The sequence below is a fragment of the Strix uralensis genome, chromosome 3 (genome assembly GCF_047716275.1).
Source record: "Strix uralensis isolate ZFMK-TIS-50842 chromosome 3, bStrUra1, whole genome shotgun sequence".
Lineage (NCBI taxonomy): Eukaryota > Metazoa > Chordata > Aves > Strigiformes > Strigidae > Strix > Strix uralensis.
Genome location: NC_133974.1, coordinates 86,134,796 through 86,162,666, shown reverse-complemented (window position 1 = coordinate 86,162,666; position 27,871 = coordinate 86,134,796). Strand labels below are relative to the sequence as shown.

General features: G+C 34.7%; 1 protein-coding gene across 15 annotated transcripts in view; it reads right to left on the bottom strand.

Moving 5' to 3' along the window:
* RYR2 (ryanodine receptor 2) overlaps positions 1-27,871 on the bottom strand; it is a 441,080-nt gene that overhangs the window by 40,821 nt on the left and 372,388 nt on the right. For 10 of the 15 annotated variants that reach the window (XM_074863209.1, XM_074863211.1, XM_074863216.1 and 7 more), the window contains 9 exons: positions 26,350-26,453; positions 25,690-25,741; positions 25,501-25,554; positions 23,768-23,791; positions 13,184-13,283; positions 12,164-12,243; positions 10,056-10,132; positions 8,665-8,738; positions 788-868 (listed from right to left, as the gene is read on the bottom strand). In XM_074863209.1, coding sequence (XP_074719310.1) covers positions 788-868; positions 8,665-8,738; positions 10,056-10,132; positions 12,164-12,243; positions 13,184-13,283; positions 23,768-23,791; positions 25,501-25,554; positions 25,690-25,741; positions 26,350-26,453 — 646 coding nt within the window. The remainder of the gene's footprint in view (positions 1-787; positions 869-8,664; positions 8,739-10,055; positions 10,133-12,163; positions 12,244-13,183; positions 13,284-23,767; positions 23,792-25,500; positions 25,555-25,689; positions 25,742-26,349; positions 26,454-27,871) is intronic. The other 5 variants (XM_074863214.1, XM_074863219.1, XM_074863223.1 and 2 more) reach the window with 1 other exon arrangement.

The window sequence follows — 27,871 nt, the reverse complement described above, 5'->3', positions numbered from 1 at the left end:
AGTTCACATACCAGTGAACTTTTGAAGCTAGAAGCTTGATCATATGTTTCATCTGTAGAATTTTAACTTGGTCTTATTTTCATCTCACTTATGACTAATTTTACATCTCTATAATTCCATCAATATCAACGTAATTACACCTAGTACATATTTTGTTAAGCAAAACCAAAATTAAACCACAAAATTATACAATTCCTGATTACAAGGTCACAAAATATGTCCAACAGGTAAAAAAGATATTTTTTTTTCTTTTTCTTCCCTAATAACAATGCAGACAACATAAGGAAAAGTAGTGAAAAATAAAGATATGCTTAATACCATGTATTTGTTTAATTTTTGGGGGGTTTTTTTGTATCTTCAAGAAAGGTATTGTGTATGTTGTAATTTCAAATACAATTCTAACTGACATTAGTGCCAAACAGCACCCATCAGAAAGCATACAAATGCCAAAGAACAATAAATATACCTTCTTGTTATATTTGTGCTTTGAATCTTCACCATCTAGAAGTTATAAACCATGTATATTTTCCTACACAAATTTACCTTTCCTAGTAGGTCCAGATCCAAAACTCATCATTTTGGAAACCATTATCTTTTCTACAAAGTTAAAGCTGACTAAAAAACCTGGCAATTTAATTCTACATAAATATTTTCCTTTCATGTACAACTAGCAGCTACCCCACCTTTCATAATATTTTATGAAGGCTGCCAAACCTTTAGCAAAGAAGAGCTTTTATCTTTAGTTACCATCACCTTGGCTTAGCTGACTGGCAGCCTGCCCACAAACCTGAATTATGTCCTTCACAAAGCAATTGAAGGAAGCGGAAGAGGTCACAGGTGAACTCATCATCCTGCATCACCTTTTCTCCTGTAGAAAGGCCAGATGGAAGCAGATTATCACAGGCTGCCAAGTAATACCCCACAGTCTCTGAAGAAAATCTCCAGAATTAATTTTAAGAAAGAGAGAAGGGAAGAGAAAATTTATAACCACCAATCTATCTGAAGCACATATGATTTGTGCTTGGCAGATAGTTATTTGGTTGAAAAAAATAAATTATGAAACTTAGCTTTTGATTTATAAATATGGCAGCATGAGCTTGGCAACATTTTACAAATAATCCATGATTTACATTCTTGTTTGACTTTGCTGGGTGTGAATACTGCATTATGTACAAAGGTTAGGATTGGATTAATTTGGTTACCATTTGTCACAAAACAAGGTACTTAAAAATACAGAAAGAGATTTAATCAAACAGTAATAAACCACATTCCTTGAATAAACTATTAGATTTTAAAATACTCTAAAATAACCCATGAAATCTATAGCTGTGTGCATTCTCAAGAATAATCTAGGCCAAAATGAGGATTTAGTACCTGTCTGCTGCTGACACAAAATGAATGTTGGGCATTTGTCTCCCTTTAGAAAACAAGCAATAAACTTATGATGAACTAGAACAAAAGTTAATGTGCTTTACTGAATTAGGCCCTTCTGTTCACTTTTTGGCAAACAGCTAATATCCAAATGTATAAAGTTTCAAATTATTTTCTTGATTCCTCACAGGAAACAGTATACTAAAAAGCCCTCAATTAACACACTATTATTTCAATTACCCCAATACATACATACAGTTAAGTTTGTACACTGACATGTGAAGAGGAAAAACAACCATTCACCCAGGAAAACAGTCAAAACTGAGGAAAATGTAGAACAGCTACTAGAATGATTCAGGAGGACAACAACTTAGGTGTTCAAAATAATAAAGGCCACCTATTGAAAGTAAGGAAATTCCCATTTAGGAATTCGGAAAAGTATTTAGAATGCGTATGGCAACAAAAATGGAAGCCATAAAAAATTCTACTTTTTAAGAATATACATCATTTGAATATGTGGCCAAGTGGTATTTGTAAACAACAAAAGGAAAGGAGATAAAAATGTAAGCAAACTGCAAAAGGATTTGGAATATTTTTTTTAATGAGGAGATAATTTAGGCTTTTGTCTGAACTTCAAAATCCCATGTCTAAAAAGACAGTATTTTTAGTGCATGAGCAGAAGGAAACCAGAAGCGTGAATAAATGAATTAAAATTTAAAAGAAAAAAAAAACAAACCTTTTTTCAAAAGGATTATAGACAATAATAATTACATTAACAATTACTGACATACTGTTATACTGGTGGATAACTAATTATAATGTCTACATTTATAAATTATTATATTATTAGAATTACATTATTACAGCCGAATTGTAAACAGTATTTAGTACAATTTGGAATATATATATAAATACGAATGTGATCCGAAGTTTAACTGTACATAGTCATGAATGAATACAAGTTCAAGCTAATGGACTTATCAATGCACAGCCTATGAATTTTAAAGTGAGAAGCTTCAGTACAATGGTAGGATTAGGAAGCTAAAGCACTTTGAAAACTAGTACGAATATTTTAAAAGTACAGAATTTCACACTTCCCTGTTGCCGTCAAGACATAAAGTTTGGCATTAAGAGCATATATCACCAAAGTATGCCAACACAGTTTCTTTTAACAGAGGTAAAGATAAGATGCTCTTCCTCCTAATTCCAGATGTGTACTTATGGTAGTGGCAAACAATATGCAATTCTTTCTCAAAGAATGAGCCAAATACTATAAATGATGTTCCATGACATTTTTCTCCATCCTAGATATATAGTTTTGCAGTCACAGAAGACTGAAAACGCCTTCCACTAATTAAACAATAGAAATAAATTACTGTTTCTGTCAGTGCTGATTAATATATACATACAACGTATGACCGAGAAGGCAAGAAGGCAAAATCAAGAGGTGCCTGTGCATTTAAAAGTATATTATTCAACATTATATGCAGGTTCAGCCCTGCAAGATACTTTCATATGTTGCTGGCCAAAGGCCAGAGTATAGAATATCCTGCAGGATTAGACACTTCCTTATTTTTAATTTAACTGAACTCCTGTTATCCTTAAAGTTACACTTGGAGTCACATGCTATGTTCATCTAGATGACTATTTATATTTTGCAAAAATAAGCATTACAGAAAGCCAAATATTTGGTGGAGCCTATACCTTCACACATGCAATGCGTGTAGCTTGATTGCTGAGATGGCAATGATTTTAAAAAATAATTCACAAGGAATAATTGCTGATGTATTACAGTTGGACAAATCAAGCCTATAAAGAGCCCAACCATGTATTTCTTGCATATCAAGATATCACTGAATTGAAGATATTTGTATGAATAAGACTACAGAATAAGTTACAGTTTAATATTCTTCCGCCTCTATTTTTCTTGCCCTCTTATCAAGTAAAGAATTTTCAGAACAAGAAGGAAAACAAGTTTCAAGTTAAAATGATTATACAGATTAATTTATGAAGTAATCTTCTGGCTTTTAGTACACCCACTGGAATTTAGGAATTTTTATAAAATGTATTCCAAGTTTTATATTAGAAGGGTTTGGAAGGGTCTTTTAATTAGCTCCACTCTAAAGAAATCACAAAATGAATACAAGTTATTGCAAAACCAGTAGGTGCTTAGGTGCATTACTTCACCAGTAAGGTAAGGTGTGTTCCTTTTGGAAATATTTTCACATATTTCAAAACAAAGAAAAAAAAACCTGTTTCAAACAGCTTGGCCACACTAAGATTTAAAATAATCCGGATTTTCAATTTCTACAGCTGACCAAAATCTGACTAATCTAATGTTGGTATTGACGGGAATTTTAATTTTCAGATGTTACTGACTGCAGGAGGTGTCTCACTGGCAACTACGGAACTGAAGTGCAGATCCATTTCTTCTATAAAATCTAAGAGAACAAGCTTTGCTGCTGTGCACACAAGTTCATGCCAGTACACACAAAGATTTGCATAGGTAATGTACTTACAAACATACACACTGCATATAGTATGACTTGGGTTGTCACGAAACCATATTCTTAAATTTCTGTTGATATGATGTATATTCTGGCATATATTTGCTTAGAGGTTAAAATGCTGCCATTGCTCATACTGTATGTAAATGATACAGCTACAGACATGAAGGCTTTCAGCCTGTAGTTTTTGCACAACTGATAGCTTGTGTTTGTGATATACAGGAACAGAAGTGTCATATGTAGAAAACAAAAATAAGATTGAATGAAAAATGAAATAATTTTTCTTCCTTGAAAGTGCATGTGTCCAATTTTAGTAATTTTCTCTCTTTTTTTAAAAAAATCCTCAATGGAGAAGATCTGACTTTTATTACTACTCAGAAACACTGGTCTGATGCTACATATTACAGAAACATACAAATACTTTCAGCTTTGCAAAAAGGAACAGGGCCCCTTTTTGATGGCTGTTAAGCAAGAGCAAAATTCTCCCATGATAAACCAAGCGAATTTATTCTTATCACAAGACCCAGGCAATAGGGGGTTGGATTGTGAGTGCCGCATGCCTTTGACGTCCAAATAATGTGATTCAAATAAGAAAAGCACTTGTATTCTCACTGAGTGATGCATAACAATTTCTCTGAACTGAAGCTAAAGTTCCCTTTTAAATGCAAACACTGATTCAAATACAGGGATATAAAGGTGGAAAACCTCTGCTCCAATGTAGGCTACAGTGGATCACGGAAAATTTAAAGATCCACTTTGACTAGGTTGGTGAAGGTCAAAAGCATATTTATTGATTTCACATTATTAATGGCTGGAAATAGCCCTGATGTGTACCTTCATTATAGCTATTTATGACTGAGAGTGGCATGTGTATCACTCTGTCAGTTTAATAGAAAGTCCTTTAAGACCTACTATCAGAACAAATTTCATTCTAAAATTATATTTCATTAAAAGAAGGCTTCTGAGAACTTATGGAGAAACAAAATAATCCCATGATACAGCAGTAAAAGATTAAAAATAAAAATAGAGCTTTCCTGACAGGAAAAGAAAGGTAAAATAATCTAAATGTAAACTTAACATCTTAATTTTTTTACTTCATAAGTAAAACAAGTCTCTCCAAACGAGAGAAACATGGCACTTTCAAGATTTTTGTGACTCACAGTGAAATAGCATAGAGTATGAGTGTTAAATAAAAAATGAAAAACCACTGCAAGATAATAAGCATTTCTACATGTCTTTGGTTTTGACCCTCCCTTTTTTGAAAAGGAAACAGAACAATCAAAACAAAATACATACAGAAGAAACAACATTGAGTACATCACAAAAACAAGTAAGAAACACATTTGCTAAAGAACCATCAATGTTGTTACCAGTGGGGGTTCCAGGGTTTGGAAAGGGAAGGTAGCACCAGTCAGAGGAATATCAGGACAAGGAGCTTACGATGCGGACAGCACAAAGAAACAGCAATAAATCTCACATCCATGTTGACTCAGTACAGGGCTTTCTACCTATTGCCAAGGTTGACATGGGACTAGAAACAAGCACTGTCCTTGAGCAAAACTTGACTCTATGCCTGTAAGGGTCAACAGCTTTGACTTTGGCAAGAATAGTTTCAGGTTTATAGGTTGTAAACTCAATGACAATTATTCATTAATATGCTTCTGTGTGAGATTCAGATGACATGAGAAACAGGATACAGTGCACATTTTACATTTCATCATTCCCTTGGGAATCAATAAAATTATCTTTAATTGAGGGGTAATTAATTACTCATAGAGTATGTATCCCCCTTGAAAAAAGGAATGGGAGAAAACATTTCCACATCTTTGATACTTCCTTTGCAGTATTTACAGATTTATTTAGAGTATTGCAAACAGACATAATATCTCAGGTATCCCATGGAATCTTGGACGTTTCAAAACTATTGACTATAGGAGTTTCCCCACAGACACACTGGCTGGGCTTTCATAATGCTATCAGGTATTAATACCAGTACCTGTACAGCTCTTATGTAAACTATTTTTCACTGAATTGAAAAAGGTGTGCTTCATAATGTAAAAAATTATTATGATTTGAAGGTAGCATAATATCAAGAATAATGTAATCCTGAAAAGGAAAATTACAGTCTTTTTTCATTTGGCTTTGCTTTGTCCTGTTTTCTTGAATTTTCAATAGCTGAGTATTAATACATAAAAAAGGTGCTGTTAGCAAATATTATCCCTTTGTGCCAAGAAATTTTTAACATAGTGTGATTACTGTATCTTGACACTGTTGCTGCTCAGTAACAAAGAAAATGAAAACACATGATTCTAAGTATAGAATTTTGTTAATCTGCCAAATAAACAGTTTCCACTGAGAAAACAAATAAAAATCCAGATCATCCCCCTCCTCAACATCTGGCTAATGAAAAGACATCTGCTGTGTTAGAGCTTACTGTTTCTGCTGAATGGTATACACATTTTGCATTTTAAATTCTCATTTCTCATGGCAACAGCTCCTACAGAGCTCTTCCTTTACTTGAAGTAAGGAACCTTTGAGATACAGGAACCTTAATACATCAAGTAGCTCTCAGAGCAAGGAAGAACCACCTGTAAACACTATTGATTCTTCTAAATTAACGACGCACCACCTCTTTCTTGTATCAACTCCTGACCGCATTAGAAAAACCTAGCCAGTGGCAAGTCCTCTCCTTACTAACTACCCTCAAATCCTCACTGGATCCACCACTGATTTCCTGTGCTTGCACAAATCAATGCAGCAATAAAGCCACATTCAATACACAACATAAATATTACAGGAGGACTATAGCACAAGGCTTTGTGTATGTATAGGTGTGTATATATATATATATATATTTATTTTTTTTTTTAACATTCATCCATTGCAAATACTGGGCTCACTAAAATGAAAAGAAATTTAAAATAAACAGAAAAAAAAAGAGTTTAAAAAAGCTTGCTGCTCTTACATCTAGTGTGCCAGTCACTGTGCAAATCCTGAGAAAGGGAGGAAGAACAAAGTGGGGAGAGTTGACACAAAAACCAAGAATTTTGGAATACACAATTGTAATAATAATAGAAAAGAACCCACTAGCTTATCAGTCTTACAGGAACAAAGAATTTAATCGAGTTCAGGAGCTGTACAGTGCTGACACAAAGCTAAGAGCAGGAAAATTAAAGAATAGGCAGTTGTTTTTAATAATTACCACGCTCATGAGTGATGACTGAGGAAGGGAGGACAGGACAATTAGTTCAAAGAAAAAGAAACAGGGAAAAAAGAAAAAAAGTTGAGAAATTGTTTTTCACAAATACAAAATATAGTTAGTATTGGTTTTGGCAAAATTAGTTCTGTACTGAAAGAGAAAGACCAAATAAACAGAAAATAAAAAAAATCCCTCAAATGAGGAAGCACAAAAATACTCTAACATAGGTAGAGTCAATTATGCAGCATTTAAAGATTTATTTACATTTGCATGCAAAATCGGTCATTTCTAGAAATTGAGGTAGCAGTCAAAAGAAAAATGAGCCGATATCTTGACAGTTCATTTCAAAATACAACATTATAAATAATAAATTTAATTATTTAGTAGTAGAAATGTTGTCCAGAAGAGTAAAACATTGTGCAGAGTAATCTTCAGTGAAACATGAAAGTAACGGCCAAAACCTTATATGCCAAACAGCTGCATCAGTGCTCAATCCAGTCTTGTGAACAAAATTTATCCACATGGGTTCACTTTGTTTTGTTTACTCATATAAGTCTAGCAGGATTTGATCTATAATTTAAACTGTGGGAGCACTTTCAGAGAAGCAGCATCTATGATCAGTCTTGAAGTCATTCAGTCAAATTTAATAGTCCATTATCTTGATTTGAGACAAGCAGTTGAATATTCAAGAAATATGCCACATAAAAGAGCTACAGGCACAATAGCCAATGAGATATGTGGTGTTGCAGGTATGAATTATGAACCCCCAAATGCAATAATGATTATACAGTCAAGCTTTTTTACCTTGTTTTTAAGATAAAAACATGTTAAAACATTAGGTAACTGTAGGTTTTAAACATAAAAACGCACCATAAAAAATACTGAAGATAAGGGGAGAAAATGTGCTGTGGTAGCTCTATTAAGTCACATAAGAATGAACCTAATGTTTACAGACAATCACAGTAAGGGAGTAGTAGAACTTACTGTCACACAGAAGAAAGAAATTGACAGTGAACTGACAACACAGAGGTTAGAAAGCCAAATTGGTTCGAAGTCAAAAGTGAAAATTTCGTAATATTTCCCCAAAGACAAACAGAAAATAATTATTTCAGAGAACGAGCTTTCCCTGCAGACTTTTTTTCCAAAAAGCAGATACAGTTCCCTCAACCTCTAATATTTAACTTATGGCTTAACTAAATTGTCTGGTTTTCATTCCAGCCAAAACAGCTTAAGAAATCAGGTGAGAACTCTAATTTCATTTTATGCTGAAACTGGTTATAGACTTCTGAAATATTTCACGTGCATAAACACTGCTGTTTCTAACTAGAATCTGTTTTCAGTTTTACATGTAATGTCTTCACTTCTTCAGAATGATGAGTAAGAGTCCTCTGAAACTCAACACAGGCTAGTGATTTACAACTGACAAGCATGGGCTTAGGTAGGCCAGTTAAACATAAACCACTAGTAGGAATCATATTGTAGCTTCAGCTTCTAGATATATATTTAAGGGTTCTTTCCAATTCAGCTTGCTTCTGCAAAATGTAAAAGAGAAAAGTTCATAGAGCATTTCTCTTGAATCAATAGTACCTGATCCCTCTTCAGTCACCATGCCAAGGCCTTCTGCTTTGTTCTGACGTTCAAATGCATTTAGGTCAAGAACACTGCAATGAGAAAAATGACATTTGTCCTGTGATTAATTAAATATATGTGAGAAGGATTTGTGATTTCATTTAAGTATATAATCATACTAGCATCAAGAAGATACATTTCAGTGGCTTAATATATGTGTCCACATATGAAACAGCTCCACAGACTTAACGTGCTTTTGCCCTCCAAATGACAATAGAATTTAGCTCTTTATGACTGACCAAAGAAAGGGAATGTATGTCTTTAAGATATACATACTCATTTCAGGGGTTACAAAGAAGCCATATTATTGACTACTTTTATATTATAGACCAGTTCATCCCAAGCAGCAAGGTCCATTATGAAACTGTGTCATTACTAGTTTCACTCAGTGTTCCTCTTCCTCCACGTTCTGAAAAACTGAAGCTGCCAAAGGGGAATATGTATTCAACTAACCAGATTTAAGAAATATATGCTCTTACATATTTCCATTCGTGAATCTGCAAAGTTCTGTCTTCCATGGCTTAGCCTGTCAGCTAGCCATGGATAACTTTTGTTCATAAGCAAGAATGTTTATGAAAGTCAAATGTGAATGTAGATGAACTACAGCAATAGTTCTGCTGGCAAGAAACCTCACCGATTTCAAAATGAAACTCAGCCAAAGTCAGTGTTAAGAAAAAAGGATATAACATGGTACCCTTGACATAAGAGAAGACTGAACAGCTTGATCCAGGAAGCCCCTTTTAGTCCTCCTATGTTTTATGTTCATTAATACATTATTTATTGATATGGTTTATTCTTAGGAATTATATACAAAACATTTAAATATATATACGTTTATATATAAAAAATCAATATAAACTGTGAAGAAGCATGAATGGACAAAAAAGTCACAGTACCTCTACAGTTTATTAAAACACAATATTTAATTAATTTTCTGCCTTCTAAAAAGTCCTATTAATATTTCTAAGAAAGTTGGGTTTCCCCAAAATCTTTACAATTACTTAACATTGATCATTATCCTGGTCTCTGTAGGATTACAGAAGACGTCCAGAATTAAGAACTTGCCCCTGAGGAATGCTCCTAACTCTGGAGTTGTTTTTTGACATACCTCAAGTAGATACAAATGACATAAACACTTGTGAAAAGAGCTCTTTTACCAAGGTAGTTCCATATCATATGAAGATTTTCATACCATGAGCACCACCTTGTCCTTTACCCCAAATCTAGTACATTACAGTCCCCATGTGCTGTTTGCAAAAAGTATGTAGAGGATCTTTCCAAAACTATAAATCCTGTGGAATAAAACCTAAAGGCAAAATAATTAATTTTTTAGGTAGATATTTTCTTACCTACAGGACTGCATAAGACCAGCAAGGCTCTGAAAGAATCCCACATCCTTTTTATCCTTGAGGTAGTCAAGCATTTTCTGCAGCAAACACAAATAATTTACACAGAGAATTAATATTTATACTATGTGTTAATCTAGCTAACTTAATACCATATGGATTCTAGATTACTAGTGGTGCTGATGTTTTGAAATATCTCTAATATTTACAAATTAGGTAAAAGAGTCTTGCAGAAAAAAATCCAGGTATCAAAACTAAAAAGACCATTTAATGCTTATGCCGTTTACAGAAAAGAAGGTCATCTATTTTGGATATTCCTTCCTAAAAAATGGAAAATAAAGATAGTAACTAAAGTCAACACAGTCACCAGAAACTAGTGTTTAATATAAATACTATCTTGTCACTACTAGTCCACAAATTTGTACCAACACTACCGTTTCGGCACGGGGCTGGGCTTGTCATAACCTCAGTTTGGTTTAGATTATTTTAGCTGCAATAGCATGTTAGTAGTCATGTGAGTATTTTTAAAATTTGTTTTAGCTTTATTTTAATGTGCATTACCTATCCAATAATAGATTGCAATAACAAGAAGTGATTCAGAGGAGTGAACTCTGATGCAATGTGTTGCTGAGTGAAGATATAGGATGATACCAGAGATCCCAGATGTGGACAAAAATCACAGTGCTCAAAGATCAATCTTAGTGGGAATGTTACAAGAATTCATGTTGTGAATGAGGTAAAACTCTTTTTGCAAATAACAAAAAGAATAGGAAAAATGGATAATAAGTAACCTCCAAAATGAAAGAGCACACAAGCAGACATTGTTAACAAAACATATCAGCATAACCCCAAGTAAACCCAAGATCATGGAGAAGAACACCTCCATCAACAACACTGTACTAATCAAAGCAAAGAACTCCAGAGGATGATAATGATGACTTTTCAAAATTACTTCTGTACCTCTCCCCCCACCCATACCATTCTTCCCAAGGAAGACTAAAGAGTTGATCTTAGGACTTAAAGGAAAACTGGAAAGATGAGCATAACACCAGAGAAAATGGGTAGAAATAAGCAACTGAAAAAATAGCAATTCTAACTGTATTACTGATGCTTTTATAAGTATGTAACTTAGACTAGTAGTATTAGCATTATTGTAACCATACAATAGATGTTTCCTGCATTGTGATTAGTTAAGACTTTATCAAATTAGTTAAGACTTCGTGAAATAATTTTAAAAAATTTAGATTGTAGCATTACAAATTCACATTAAATAACTATGCAAATGTCATATTTTCCTAAGTAACTTAATATCATGACATCACAGAGAACTGGCAATGGTTCAAGCAGATACTTTTCTGCACAATTTGTGGTCTTTCTGGCCAATTCCTGGTAATGATAGCTCCTGAAAAGATCATTATTTTCATCTGCATTCAGCTGCTTCAGTGGTTGCTTAACTTGGAACCTTAACTGTTCCCAGTTGTCTATTCTTCAAACTGTCCTACAGCAGTGTAGTAATGACAGGTATGAAGCCTTCTGGACTCCAGAATCTTCAACTAGTACAGAACACTGAATGTACTCTGTATCGGTCACTTCTCTTCAACAGTGCAGAATACTGTTAACACATCAGACGTGTCCACTGCTCACCACATTATCTTACTATAGATTAGTAAATCAAGTTTGCTTTTATCACCAAGACTCTCTATGGCATAAGCTAAGGACTTCTGAAGTTGTGTAACTTTTTTTTTTGGTGAAGACTGGGGTCAGCAATTTTGCTCTACTGGCTACAGGACAATCTCCCAAGAAATCCTTCCCTCCCAGAGAATCCCTCCGGAAGTTAATGATTTAACATAAAATTTCCCCCTTCCAGCTGAAGTGCAAAACAAATTTCTTTTATCCTTGTATTCTGTAGACTAATTATATGTATATGAATAAGAAATACATAACTAGCAAACAAGGTACTTTTGTATGCTATTTTCTTCTGGGAATGAGATCCAGAGGATAAATAGCACTTGACAAATAGTCACATTATATAACACACTACTACAATAATAATGACCAAGGTATAAAGATCTATAGTGACTAGAACGGGCAAAAATAAATTAGTAACTTACCTGTTGAACAGTGGAATTTCCTCCATTTAAGATGGCAATTCCTAGCTTTAGGGTAGCTGCAACCATTGGTCCCATCTCACCTTAAAATTATTTTAAAATATACTTTTAGATCATATATAAAAATAAGAAGGTTCTATTAACTTATCTGTACAATGACTTAAATGGTAATTTATCAGGAGAGGCCTTTTTATTTCTCTTGTAAAATAGATCTATTCTTTCATGATCTCTAGTGTGACTTAATATCTTCCTGAGTGTCTACAGTGATAGTGTAATGTATACACAGCACGCAAAAGAAGCAATATATAAGACAGGAAGATCTGAGCTCAATTAATATAAATAATTTTTCATTTGTTAGAGCATCCAACAGTTGATTTAAGACTGCATGCATAATTTTTAAGATAGCTTTCAAGTTTAACAATGTGTTTCCTCTGCATGCCAGTCTAGATATTTTTTTCCTGTTTCTTCAGAAGATGACAATGATCCAAAGCATTTAGTTACAGTAAATGAAATTTGTAAACAAGCATTTTTAAAACATCACTACGACAGAAACAAATCACAGAACAGACAACGAAAGCATCAAACCTTAAAGATGGTGCCTAAGGGACAAAAGCATCATTTACACTTCTGAAATGTTTTATCAAAGTACACCAATAAAGTAGATATTTGGGGAGTGGGGGGAAAAAAAAAAAGGACGAAAGTCTACACCTACTTCAGAACTGCACACATCCCAGAATTTGGGGGCCTTTTTGTCATTGCATACTGCTAAAGCTATAAGCTTTTTCACACTTCCTCTCAATCATCACTAGAAAAATTCATAATAACAACATCAACAACAACCTCATGAGAATTGCTCATTATACTTTTCTGGATTAGCTGTCAATCATTTTTGAAACTTTGGGTGCATTTTGAAAGCAAACTTTAGTGCCAAATATCTGCAGGTTTTGCCCAATAAGAATTACAATAATTCCAAAGATCGTTAGAAACAAGGTTTAATACATAATCTACACAAAAAAACTTTACCTTTACTAGCACTGATTGTCTGCAGAACCATCTCAGCAGCACCTCGGTCATGCAGTCTGGCTTGTTGATACAGAAGTTTTTGCTTTTCCATTTCTTTTTCCTGAATAAAAATTCCAGTCATTTAAGATGAGGACTTCAGTTACTATCAGTTCTCTGAAAGTTTTTGGTTTTCTCTTAGTATATGGGCTCTATGGCAACATCATGGACCATTTTAATACATACAATGCTACTGAATGGATATTTAACATGTTCAAGTAATATTCTCCCCTTGGTATTTTTCTTTATTATGCTTTTAGCAGTTTATCTGAAAAGAGTCATCTCAATTGTAAATCAATAGGTTAGTTCAAAGCCCATGTTTATTATATATATACTGCATATCTCAAACTTGCACTTTTTTGCCGTGTTTTTGTGCAACAGTTCATACTCTTAATAAACTTCTATAGTGTGACCATAACTTCATACTGCTCAGTATGCAGCTTTTGAGTTGCAAGTTGTTGCTGAATACCAGAGTAACAGAAGCATCTCAGAATTTTTTTCAAAACATATATTACGATACAGATTTCCCACCCTACCAACAGAATATTTGATAGAATACACTGTGCTTTTATATTTTACATTCTCTAGCGGCAACAAACAATACTGCATGGCGTTGCTTGAGCAATGGTGAAGTTTGTTCTTTATAATTTAAACTACTACGAAAACATAAAGAAGAACATAAAGAGCAAACATAAAGGCACAGTTAATTCCAGATGAGTTTGAACTTTCACCAAGTTAATTGAAGTTTGCTGGAGAATTGAGGATGACTAAGCAGTATAAGTTGCAAAATGGAAGTTGCATAGAGCCCTATGACAGCGAGTCCATCGGATGGCGTGGTAAAAAGCTTACTCAAAAGGAACATGACACAATCAGTTAGTATCATGTCCAAAAACACAACGCCCAAAACATGTATGACCTAAAAGCAGGAACAGCTGCAGCAGAAGTAGCCAGAATGACAGCTTTGCTGCCATAAACTTTCCATCCAAGTTACGGAAAAAAGACATTGAAAGATGGAAGAGGTTTAAAAAATGAAGGCTTGCTAAATAGAGGGTATGAATAATAAATTAAAAAAGAAGAGGTAAAAAAGAGAGATATGTTCAAATGAATGAAAAAGAAACCTTTAACTCAAAAGCAAACCAACACAGACATTTATGCTGTTACCAGAGAGTTCTCGCCGAGGCTGGCAAATTTGTTTCTTAAATCTTTGATAATATCGTGCTGCGGAAACAAAATTCATCAGGGTTTTTTTTTCACACTATTAGTTCTCCTGTGGTTAAATTGTATCTTTCTTTTTTCTTTAAATTATGTGACAGATCTAGATGGAGGCACAAAAAGGAAAAAAAAAATGGCAGCTTTGCTTCATATTTAGCCATGCTAAGGTTTGAAAGTTTTGCCTTCATGTTTAAACCTCTTCCTGGGAGTTCAACAAAAACAAAACAGAAACATACATACATACATACACACACACACACCACACGCACAAACCACCAGAAAATCATGACATCACAGGTTCAATACAGCTGCAATAAAATATTTTCATTTGCTTCAGATGACACTGAAATTTGATGAGTGCTTCTATTTTAAAAACTTTACTATTTCTAGTTACTTTTAGTTTTAGACCCAACGATCTTTCACTTTTCTTCCATTACAAGATTACTCACTTTTTCTCACAAGCCTAACATCAGCTACACTACTTTCATTATACATTTTTTTTATAAGTTTATGAGAATGCTTATAGTGAGGATGCATCTGCATAATCTATAGACTAAAAGAACGGGTATGTACACTTCTTGCAACGGCACTATAGAAGAACTGTAGAAACAGGCATTGCCAAACAGCTTAAAGTGAGAAGAGTGGCATTTTCCATGGAAATCAAGCGGTCCAGGTAACTAGCAACAAAGCAGACAAAAAAAAAAAAAAAATATCCACCAACAAAAAACCACCACAAGCATTTCTTCTAAAAGCAACCATCCCTTTGATGATAAGCCCCAAAGATCATGGTCCTTTCTTCAGCTTGACAATGCTTTTTCACTGTTGTTTTCTCCACGCAATGTTAATACTTATATACATATATGTGATGGCAGCACTGATATGATTTGGGCCACCCACTGCATACAAAGGATGCTGGCAGGTCAAGGTATCCCCATTTCCCTAAGATGTCCTTACTACTAACACTGTTATCTGTACTACCAGCACAGTATTTTGCACTTTGTTGTGCCTGCCAGTTGATGGCAAGAAAACTATCAAAATAATTAGCCAGTGGTTTGGATTTTCTATCATTCAGAAATCCATCACAACAACAGCAAAAATACTTCATACTAAATGAAACATTTAAAGTAATTCACCAGAATTAAAAAAAAAAAAAAAAAAAACAAACCAAAAAACCCACACAAACCAAACACCTCAAAGAAAAACAAGTCTATTTTATCTTGGGCCTTTTATATTTATATGTGAAGAAGCTGACCACTTAGAAATGTACGTACAGGTATTCCCACATAATAGACTTTCTCCAGCAACCTACCAAACCAAGGAAACTTTTTCATCATATTCTTTGAAAGCAGAGACTCAAACATTTTCTACTTCATTCTATTTTTGGCTTTTTAAAAAATTATTACAAGCAACCATAAGCCAAAAAGCACACGTTGGGCAAAACCACAAGTTGTAGCTTGAATCTGTAGGCGACAAACTTGCAAAAACTAAATAGGAGCTTTAACTGACAAGTGCGCCACTGAAATTGCTCATTTTCTCATAATACGTACAAAGAATGATTCTTGGACTCTCCCATGGAGCTAAACCATATGAAAAGGTTTGTTTGCTGGTACCACTACACTTGCAGCCGTGGAGTACAAGTTGTTGGGGTTTTTTTTAAATATGAAATTATAAAATAGTTAAAAGAGTAAACAGAATAAACAAAAAGATGGAAAGGAAAGAAATTACTTTCAACTTAACTGTTCTAAGATAAATGCTTCTCCTTTCAATTGTCTTCATATTTTATGCTTTTCAAGACCTCTGTTTAGTCCAGAGAATAAATCCTATTAGACAGGTCTTACACAGACAAAAATCTGTTAATTTTAGTGTCAGGCATGCATAAGTACAAGCTATGTATTAAAATATAACATCAAGTACTCAAGCAGAATCTCTCTCCATATTTTTTTATATATATCTCTTTATATATATTAAGCCTTTAAGCTCAATATATCCTGTTTTATGCTCTATAAATAAAGTTGAATTTTTCCTAAATCACCCATTCTGGACTTCATCAGCCCTAAAAAGAGTATACAAAAAATGAAAACATAATGCATTATAATTCCTGAAGATTAAATGGATATATAGGATTTTAAGAGGTTAGAGAAGTTTATTTCATCAAATGTGCTTTCAATACTACTTAAAGAAATATTTCAATCCTGCAATTTCACACTCATATTTCTGCTTCTCCTGAAAGTCTCAACCTCAGAAGATTTTTTTCTAGTTGAAAAGTGATTTTTAATGAGTTGATATCCATTATTACACCCCACTGAGTTGAAGCATCCTTTCTATGCTGAAATCTGCCGTTATCCAGATCATCATACAATAAAAGGAATTCTTTAAAGTACAGATGGTAAAATATACGAATTAGGTAATCAGGAAATTTAGAGACTATGAAGTGCTAGCACATAAAAGAAAATACAATTAATCTCAAAAGTGAATTTCATAATAAATGAATGGCCATTCTAAAGCCATTTCTCTGACTCCTGCTGTGCTTTCTTGTTCTATGTACTCTTCATAGTCAGGCATTTATAAGCCTTCTACCATTTGATATTACTTCCATGATACAAGTAAATCATTCTGAAAATGTTTGAAAGTGGTATCTAAGTATCATCACTAAAAATGATAAAAAGGTTCATAAATTAAGTGCCACATTCTTAGATATATGCAGTCAGTGACAGTCTATTAGCAATTTTTTAATTTCCTCAAAACTACAGCTGTTTATTTTGAATGTAATAATTCTTTACAAGACTTTAGAACACTGGTACACTTCCTGTAGTAGGGGATTTATTAAACATTATTATGTAAACATATGCTTCTATCAACTCTATGTTAAGTCAATGATTTCATAAAATTTGAAAATATTTCCTATATTCATCTTTATCACTGTTGGTCCAAAAATAAAATGTAGCTAGGAAAAACATGTATGGAAAAAAGGCTCTTTTGATTTGATTGGTTGTAAACATTCAGCTTCCTTGGGCATTAGTGTAAGTATTTTGTAATATGGTGAGATGAGATGAAAGGAAGTAATAGCAATCTAAAAAGTATCTGGGGAAAAAAGAGAATTGAAAAGGAACAAACAATTTCATTCATGAATTTTTAACAAATTTCAGACAAGATAGCAAAAAGCTATTATATGCTTCATAATATAACAGTTGAAAAGATACAAGAAGTAAGGCAATCATTCATCAAAACTATTTCTTGTATTCACACCAATATTCAGAGAAAGAAGTACTGGTGTTCTGCTGACTCTGCCCAGTAATAAATGTCTGGGAGGAAAAACTTATCATGTCATATCATTAGATTTTATGACATAACTACGCTACTCAATATCAATAGTCAGCACGATGATCCACATGGGCACAAAATAAGGATTGTTTTATCGACATTATATTTCACATTTCCTAGCATTTGAATAAGCTGTATTAAAAACTTATATAACCAATATATTCTGTTCACACAATATATAGTAATGAAACAAACAAAAAAGCATATACTAAACTAAAAAAAAATACTACTCTTGTGTTAAAATAGCATTAAATCTGAGCTACAAATGTACGGGAATAAGATATCCTGAAATCAACCATTCACTACACACTTCATTTTGTTTTGGTTAAAATGTCTCCATTTCAGCTTGCAGCAATCTCTTTGCTAGTGTCATCTTGTTTATACTGTCATTCAGTTATACATTCCTCTCTGGCAAGGAAGTTAGTTTTGTTTCCTACATACTGCCTCCATATTCTTGCCATGCTGATGAGATCACTCAACATACTCATTTCTATTCAAGCACATAGGTACTCAATAAGTATTGAGTCTCTATAAGGAAAAATATTGTATTGGGCAACTTTCAAATCTATGTATTCTCGGTTTCCAATTTTTTCTCCAATGGTACATAGCTATAAAACTACACATTACTTTCAAACTGTGTCATGCTTTCTTGTTTAAAGTTGGGTCACAAATTTCATGTATTTAAAATAGCTGACATAGATGTCTAGCTCTCTATAGGAATAATAAAAAAAGGTTAATGGACCATTTCACTATAACTGGAATTGAAATAGTTAGCTGGAACAGAAAATCTTACATACAGGGATAAGTTTGGTAACATTATTGTGTAATTACTGCTTTGAAAAGAAGCAAAGAACCTGGAAGCTACAAATGATCACTTAATCACTGCAATGTATTTGTTCTTCAAAGTATATCACTCCTTTACTGCACGACTGCCAAAGGCCCTGCCTTACATAGATCTCAACCAGTTCTGTTGTGCTACAGCAGTGAAGCATGGAGTGCCAGCTGGTGTTTGAATTGAAAGACAGGGCAGATGGATGTCTGGGAGTACTTTTGAAAAGTACCACACTAAGGTGGATATAAGCAGCAGAAATAATGTAGAGGGAAGAGATGCTGATAAACACAGAAGATGAGAAGCAGCCAGAGGACACAATGAAAGATCTTAATGAATAGTCTTAAATCTTCATTTATCACTAAGCCCCTGAACTGAAACCCAGAGAAAAGCATGGGTATATTATTGACTTTGTAGAAAAGATTCTCTACAAGACTTTTAATGCACATTTCCCATAGTCAATGGGAGGTTATTCATATAACCCAAAACAGCCTTGCCAGATAGGCAAGAAACTGAGAAACAGCTGACCTTATAACAAAGAATGTATTAATGGCAATGACTCTATGTTATTGATATTATAAACTAGATTGTGGGGTATCAAAACACTGCAAACAAGTAGGAGCAAATGAGAAGTGAAGGGCTGACTGTCTAATAGTGTACACCATCAATTGTCTAACTGGATTGAAGACTTTTTTTTTGCATAGAATAAAAAACAACAGTGACTGATGGAAATAGGGTGGTGGGGAGCACAAGGAGAAACAAAAAAGAAGGTCCTGGCATTAACAAAGAGCATATTATCAACACCATAAATACGTAAGAACAGAACTCTACCCCCTTACAAAAATGTGTAAAAACTGATCAAATCTTACTTAACCATAGGTCTGTGTTTTTGTAGTAGAAGTAGTTTATTCTAGGAAGAGTATACGGATGCTGCCCGGTAGATAGGGTCAGGAAGGCCAAGGTGCAGCTGGAGCTGAACTTGGCAAGGGATGCAAAAAACAGTAAGAAGGGCTTCTACAGGTATGTCAGACAGAAAAGGAAGGTCAAAGTGTACCCCCTCGGATGAGCAAGACTCACAAACTGGTAACAACAGATGTGGAGAAGGCTGAGATACTCAACAACTTTTTTTCCTCAGTATTCACTGGCAACTTCTCTTCCCACACCTCTTGTGTGGATGGACTGCAAGATGGGGCTGGGGGAGCAAAGTCCCTCCCACTGTAAGAGAAGATCGGGTTTGTGACCACCTGAGGAACCTGAACATACATAAGTCTAAGAGACCTGATGAGATGCATCCCACAGTTCTGAGGGAAATGGCTGATGCAGTTGCCAAACCAATCTCCATGATATTTGAAAAGTCATGGCAGTCAAATGAAGTCCCTGGTGACTGGAAAAGGGAAACATTACACCCATTTTTAAAAAGGGTAGAAAGGAGGACCCTGGAGACTACTGACCTGTCAGTCTCACCTCTGTGACGGGGAAGATCACGGAACAGTTCCTCCTGGAAGTTATGCTAAGACACATGGAGGACAGGAGGTGATTCAAGACAGCCAGCATGGCTTCTCCAAGGGCAAGTCTTGCATGACGAACCTAGTGGCTTTCTATCATGGAGTAACAACATCGCTGGACAAGGGAAGAGCTACGGATGTTGTCTATCTGGACTTCTGTAAAGCCTTTGACATGGTCCCCCAAACATCCTTCTCTCTAAATTGGAGAGATAAGGATTTGATGGATGGACCATTCAGTGGATGAGGAATTGGTTGGATGGTTGCATCCAGAGGGTAGTGGTCAACAGCTCAATGTCCAGTTGGAGATCGGTGACACATGGTACCCCTCATGGGTTGATGTTGGGGCCAGTGCTATTTAATATCTTCATCAGTGACATAGTGAGATTCAGTGCACCCTCAGCAAGTTTGCAGATGACACCAAGCTGAATGGTGCGGTTGATGTGTCTGAGGGATGGGATGCCATCCAGAGGGACCTGGACAAGCTTGAGAAGTGGGCCCACGTGAATCTCATGAGGTTCAACAAGGCCAAGTGAAAGGTCCTGCACATGGGTCGAGGCAAGCCCCAGTATCAATATAGGCTGGGGGATGAAGGGATTGAGAGCAGCCCTGCCGAGGAGCACTTGGGGGTACTGGTGGATGAAAAGCTGGACATGACCCAGCAGTGTGCACTCACAGCTCAAGCAGCCAACCGTATCCTAGGCTGCATCTAAAGAAGCGCAACCAGGAGGTGATTCTGCCCCTCTGCTCCACACTGATGAGACCCCACCTGCAGTGTTGCATTCAGTTTTGGAGCCCCCAGCACAGGAAAGACATACACCTGTTGGAGAAGGTCCAGAGGAGGCCACAAAGCTGATCAGAGAGCTGGAACATCTCTCCTATGAGGACAGGCTGAGAGAGTTGGGGTTGTTCAGCCTGAAGAAGAGAAGGCTCTGGGGAGACCTTATAGCAGCCTTCCAGTACTTAAAGGTGTCTTATAAGAAAGATGGGGACAGAATTTTTAGCAGGGCCTGTTGCAACAGGACAAGGGGTAATTGTTTTAAACTAAAAGAGGGTAGATTTAGAGTAGATGTAAGGAAGAATTTTTTTCATTCTTTAACAAAAATAGTTACTTATTGTAAATACATGGTATATGGTCACTCAATTTATGCAGGCTTTGCGACAGTGAGAGAGAACAGTGACCATCTCTGATGTGCTAGAGCCTTAAGAGCTTGCATTACTTCTATATACTGAAACTTGCAAGTCTTTCTGTGCTTGAGGTAAGTGACAGCACAATATATAGTTTTGACAAAAATCTAGTGAATACAAAAGTCTACCAACAAAGTTTCCACCAGTAATCAGGGTGAAGAAAACCAACACAGGAAGCTCTATCCCCCCCATTTATTTTCTTCCTGTGAAGAGCAAATTTAAATCAATTTAAACCAATTGATTTTAAAAAGATGAGCTAGGTTTTTATTCCTTTTTTTGAGTTCCCATCCTACACATATTTAGAGCACATTAATATGTAGCAAACCAGCAGAGTCAGTGACTCAAATGCAGGAGCCTATTTACATTCAACTAGTGAAACACTTTGATTGGAAAGAATTTCCTATCAGATAAAATCAAGGGGGACAGTGACACCAACTCTACAGAGAGTCAATTGAGTGTCTGTTCAATATGATAGAAAGTTAACTTAGAGATAAAGGGCAAGGAGCAAATATAATCATAATAATTCAAAGCAAATACTAGCAGGCAAATTCAGACAGGCACATAGTAATGCACAGACAACTTTATTGTGGTTTATATTGTGACCTCCCTACTGCCCACACAGTGATCCCAATATAGATTATTTGTACAAAAATGAGACTACACTGCATGAGATATGGGCATGAAAATTGTTGATAAAATACTTGCTGTTTTTATCACACTCTAAGCTTGCCCAAAGGTCTCTGTTGCTCTGACTGTGAAAAATTCAGGACTTCAAACATCACAAGTTTTTAAAGTCTAGAGGAGCAGTAGAGTTTTATTCCCATACAAATTGAACAGTCAGTCTTTTCCCATGCACACGGAGCATGGAAGAAAAGAACTGCCTTCAACACTGAACTCTGAGATAGATGATTGACAGACAGAAACACACAAATGCACACACGCACACACAGAGGTGGTATATATGATCTCATATCTTTACAACTGTTTCTTGTCATGTATGAAGGAAGAAAGGATTATTTATGGTGGTTTTTTTCCCTTTTAAAAGACTTCTCAATCAGCAAGACAGGAATTTTTCTATGGGGCATACAGCATTTAGTGTACAGTAACCAGGTAGGCAGAGTGATAGACATGTAGTATTTGAATAGCTGAAGTAATGGAAGAAACGAAGAAGAAATTATACTATTAGATTGGTTATATAGTTCCTTTGGGGGTTTGTAATACATACTTTGTGATTGTGGCAATTACAATACCTTTTAAACAATTTTTTGTGAGTCTGTGTGAGAGCACTCATCTTCCAGGACAATGCCTTTATTGTATGAAGGTGGAACAGATCTGTGCAAACTTTTGAAGGAGTAAGAGTGAAATTGATCCTGGAATACATCTTCTCTTTCCACAGCTGTAGAGGAACCTCTTTCTTTTGTGAACTGAACATTAACGGAAGTGCTAGCAAACAAAACACCAAAATCATCTTGCTCTTTTCAATGGAGAAGGTTATAATTGTTCCCCATATTGCCATAGGCAATGAACTTTGAAGCTACTGACGGAATTCTGACCAGCAGCTAAATCTGTGCATCCCCAATCTCAAGTAAGTCATCTCTACTTAGTCTAGCTGCCATTAGCCGCAGCACAAATAACTATATTTAAACACCTCAGAACCAAAACTTAACTACCCCACACACCATACCTCCTCTCAGAACATCAACCTTGCAGTGCTATCAGCAGGCAGACTGAGTCGACAGTGGGAACTGAGACTTCTACTTGCATGAGGTAGGCAAGTAGGCTGGTGCTTAAGCCATGGGCCACCATTTAGGAACAAATGGTGAGATTTTCATGATGAGACACAGAAGACTAAGAAATTGACTCAATAAAAAAATACAAACACTGTGAAATTTCAGAGTTATTGCCTCTGTTTTTAGAGAAAACAACAACTAGGAATCACTTCAGGTACGGTGTAGCTATGGAGTTTCTATCAAATAATATCATAATGAAGGCTAAGGACTCAGTCTATGCCAAAGGATCTGAATCACTGTTAAACTATAATATAATTGATGCTCTCTCTGTGACAAACATTGTAAACAGAATTCTACTTCTGTGCCAGAAATTCATGTCTGCTAAGATACAGAAAAGAAGTCCAACTGCTTTCCCTTAAGAGCCGAATAAATTATTTTAATAATTCAAATTAAATTAAATTATAACCAGAAAGAAGAAAACTGATGCACAAAAGGCAAGAACAGCAAACCAGTACAAACAAGCCAAATGACACTCTGTTTTCCCTAAAATGGCAATGTAATTTTATATGACATATTTTGCATAAACAATTCTTGGAGTCTTTAAAAAGAGTTTGTGCACAAGGGTTTGGTAGCAATATCATGCTGGAACTGAATTGTTAAAAACATTTTTCAAGACCCTTTAGTTGAACTTATCCAAGATGTTGGGCCTAAAAAAAAAAATCACAAAATTAGACCCAGACAAATACACACACATTTTTTGTTTTACCTTGCTGCGTTGTGATCCTGTCACCTTAAGGAAGGGCAAGGACAAGAAGCGAAATAATAATAAGAAAAAGAAGTCCAAAATTTTTTTTCTGCAGGTGACTGACCAAATACATACACAAAATTGTCTTTTGAACAGATTAATACATTATTTGAACATAAGTTTCATAGCTACAGAAAAAGTAGTAATGAGAAAGAAATGAATAGGATCTTGTCTCAAAAGATAAAGTTGAATGCTGAGCAAGGAGCCCATTATAATTTAGGTAAGGAGCACTAATAAATCCCTTACTGAGAAATTTGTTAATTCACCTCAACAACTTCCTATTTATAAATTTTCATATTTATAAGCACAAGACTTTTGATATCTAACAAGCATGCATGAACTAACTGAAAAAAGCTTATAGAAATAAATACTTTTTTTAGTGGATGATATGTCATACACAGCATTTCCAGGAAAAAACAAACAAACAAACAAACAAAAAACAACAAAAAAAAACCCACCCAAAACCAAAACAAAGTGCACTGAAATCTGGATTCATACTTAGCTATTTACCATGAAACAGCAATTTATATATTAGGTACGTTAGTTGTAACTCAAATGGACTAGAACTTCTGAGTGACTAAAAAGAATTTGGTATTGGTGTTCTTTCTAATTTCTGTATACAGCCAAATAGGAAATATGTACTTAAATAATTCAGTGCTATCTCATGCAGAATCATGTAGAAAACATACAGAACATCTGCTGTGTACCAAACAATGGGAGTAAAAGTAAACGTGCCCCAAACCACTCCTCAAAAATCAAAACAGCACATGTAGTTTTATATCAAATCAATCAGTATATTTAGAAATATTTTTTTTAAATAATAAAAGCATGTATTTCATGTTTCTGTGTTTTAGTAAAGATATTACATACAAGTATTAATGGATTTGGAAGATATGACAACTTTTAATGTCAGAACTATAATATGCTAAAATATATAAAAATATTAAAAATATTAACAAGCAAATTCCCTCAGTGCCCCTCAGAACACACAAATTTCTTGTAAATTCCATTTTATTAATGGAAAAAAAGAGACAGATCCCAGAGCAAACACATGACAAGGACTCATCTCTTTGGTAATCAACTCATCTCTTACTTTGGTAGTCAACTCATGTAAATGTGTTCCCTTATACAGAGATGATCCCTAAAAACTCAATATTAAACAACAATAAATACAAATTTCCTATTCTCAATATAAGAAAAAGCTTGGCAGTATTGATGAACAAAAGCTCACCTTTTACTAAGAAGCACTAATATATATGTGAACATTAAAATACTGAATAAATACTGGTACTGAATGTAAATGACTATTGCAAAAAGCAGTATTTCAGTATTTTAACTATCCAAACTGAAGGTGGGATGTGATACTTTACAAGATACAGCCTGTTATTATCAGACTTCCAGAATAAGTTACTACCCATAATATTTCTCTTCAACATCTAAAAAGTTAAAGTCAATCAGATGAACATGTAAGATCCATTAATTTACTCTCTATATAATCTTATGTGATAATACATATGTTTTAGTTTTACTACTATGAATCTGGTGACTCGTATCTGCCAATCCAGCTTCTGACATGCAGTTCACTGGCATAACAAGCTGCAGTAAGCCATGAACCAAGAAACATAAATGTCAGTTGGAAGCTATGAAACAATGTCTAACATGACAAGAAAAACAAAACAGAAGTATAATCTTACTTCAAAACTCTTCACTTCTTCTTCACCATCATCATCTTCTTCATCATGGCAGCTCTGACACCATGTAGAAAGAAAGTATTTACTGATAAGTCGAGGAGGGGTGCTAAGCCTTTTCTTCACTTTACACATAATTTCTCTTGATCTTCTTCATTAATGTTATTAAAACAGAAAAGACGCAAAAAAAGTTACCTTTGCCATAATGTCAGCATAAGCCATATACAGAAAATCTTCTTCCAATTTGCTGGTTAATAGAGAGAGGAAAGGAAAAATGAGGAAGATTTAGAGCTATTATAGCAGAACTGGAGCACCAAAATATTTTTAAGCACCTTAAAAATCTTTTTAAAATATTTCTATGCTCATAATTAATTGTGAAAGTCTTTTTGGAAAATGAAGATTTGATTAACTAACACGAACTGAAAAGTAAAGCCAGCTACACACACAGTGCTCAGAAATTCATAAACACTTTCCAATGAAGAGAACATAATTTTTCAATTATACCTAGAATATACTTATATTTCACATTCAGAATATAACTGTCAACAGGGAACACAGACAGAAGAGAGAAGTGTAGTAAGCCCTGAACACAGCATCCATAACTGTGAAAAAGTGTACAGGGGCATTTATTTGTCTCTAGAAAACTCCCTTATCTCTCATTATTAGTCATGTTAAAATCTCTTTACATACCACAGGTTAGAAAGCTTTGAGTGTGACTCAAACTCACCATATGACATACACACGTGTTTTGGTTTAACCTATGCAATCTCACTTGAACAAAGACATGTATAGCTTCAAATACCAAAGTAATCTGAAAATCTGCATACACTGTGCAATCTCTCACACCATTCCTACCATTTTTCAGTCAAGGCTGTTCTACTGAATAGCAGAATAAGTTGATGTAAAGGATCAACTCTTTTAAGGCTTTCATCTTCTTCCGGTGGTTCCTCCCCAGGTTTCTTTAGGGAAAAAGAGATTTTAAAAGTATATTTAATTATCTACAGTGAAAAATGTTTTACTCTGTGCAATTTATTAAACATTAAATACATATGTAACTTTGATTTGGACAACCAGGAGGAAACAACTTCTAAGCAAAGTATGAAAAGCCTGAATCCTAACCATGTTCATGACCATGAAGACTTACAAAGATGATACCATTTGCAAAGCTTTGGATTTCCTCTCCTGATAAAAATTAACTCTCTTCCCTAGATTCTGAAAATAACTTCAATCTTTTACTTCTGTTATACAGAATGAGTGGTAACTAGATACCATCATTTGCTATTATATTGCCTGTTCCTCTCTATGTTAACCAGCTTCATCAGCTAAAAATTAGAATCCTCTGTTTCAAGTCTTATCCCAGCTATGATGTTCACTGAGGAACTCTGAGAGTTTTTGAAGAAGAAATCCAAGCTTGAACGTCACCAATAGTTTTAGACAGAAGGAGCCATATCTACCAACAACAGTAATGCTGGCAGGATGTAGAATTTTAGAAGATGACAAAATCAGTAAGATATAAAAAATATTATATAACATTCAATAATATACATATATAAACAAATTGTTTTTTCATGTGGTTATTTTGCTTTCAGGTTTAGACAGCTCTAGTTAGTTCACTCTAAAAGAAAAATGTAGTCCTAAATACTATAATGGCAACCACCAAAGCAGTGTTTTGAAAAGAATCTATACAAAATGTCCTCTGACTTCCTATCTTTTGCCAAATGACATTTCAGAAAGTAAGTTTTGCATATTAAGTTATTAACAAAATTGCCTCATCCACACATATTTTTCTACAAAGCATCTGGTAGCTCAAAGAAAACTGGTTGCATAAATTATGCCCAGTCTTTCTCCTTGTTTTCTCCTAGCAGTATACACTAAAATACAGCTAAAAAGAATTCCATACATTGATAAAACTGCACAAGTAAGAAATTACTATAATGTCAGATGTTATCTGTTAGCAATAAGGAAAGATTGGCCACATGACAGATACAAGGAAAATGGATGTTTTGCCTATTAAGAAAAAAATCGTGTGTGCTAGTGTCAAATACTTTCCAGTGGGAATGCTTATAGATCTCTATGTGTACTATACTTCATAAGTGCCTGCAAAGTCCACCTTTTCCACTCAGTTGTACCAAACATGACTGGTTGCAGCTGAGAATTCACTTTAGTTGACCTATATGCACAATGATTGTTTCACATGCTAGTCTATGATGGCCTTATTTCACAGTTTGCAATATGTGACAATATTTTCAGTATCAATAACATGATCTGAACAATGCAAATTATAGCTCCAGTTATATCTCACCATTAAGGAGGTCTTCCCCTGCTCTTTATTTTAATCTCATTTAGGATACTGACCTTTCTCTTTATTTAAATGGCA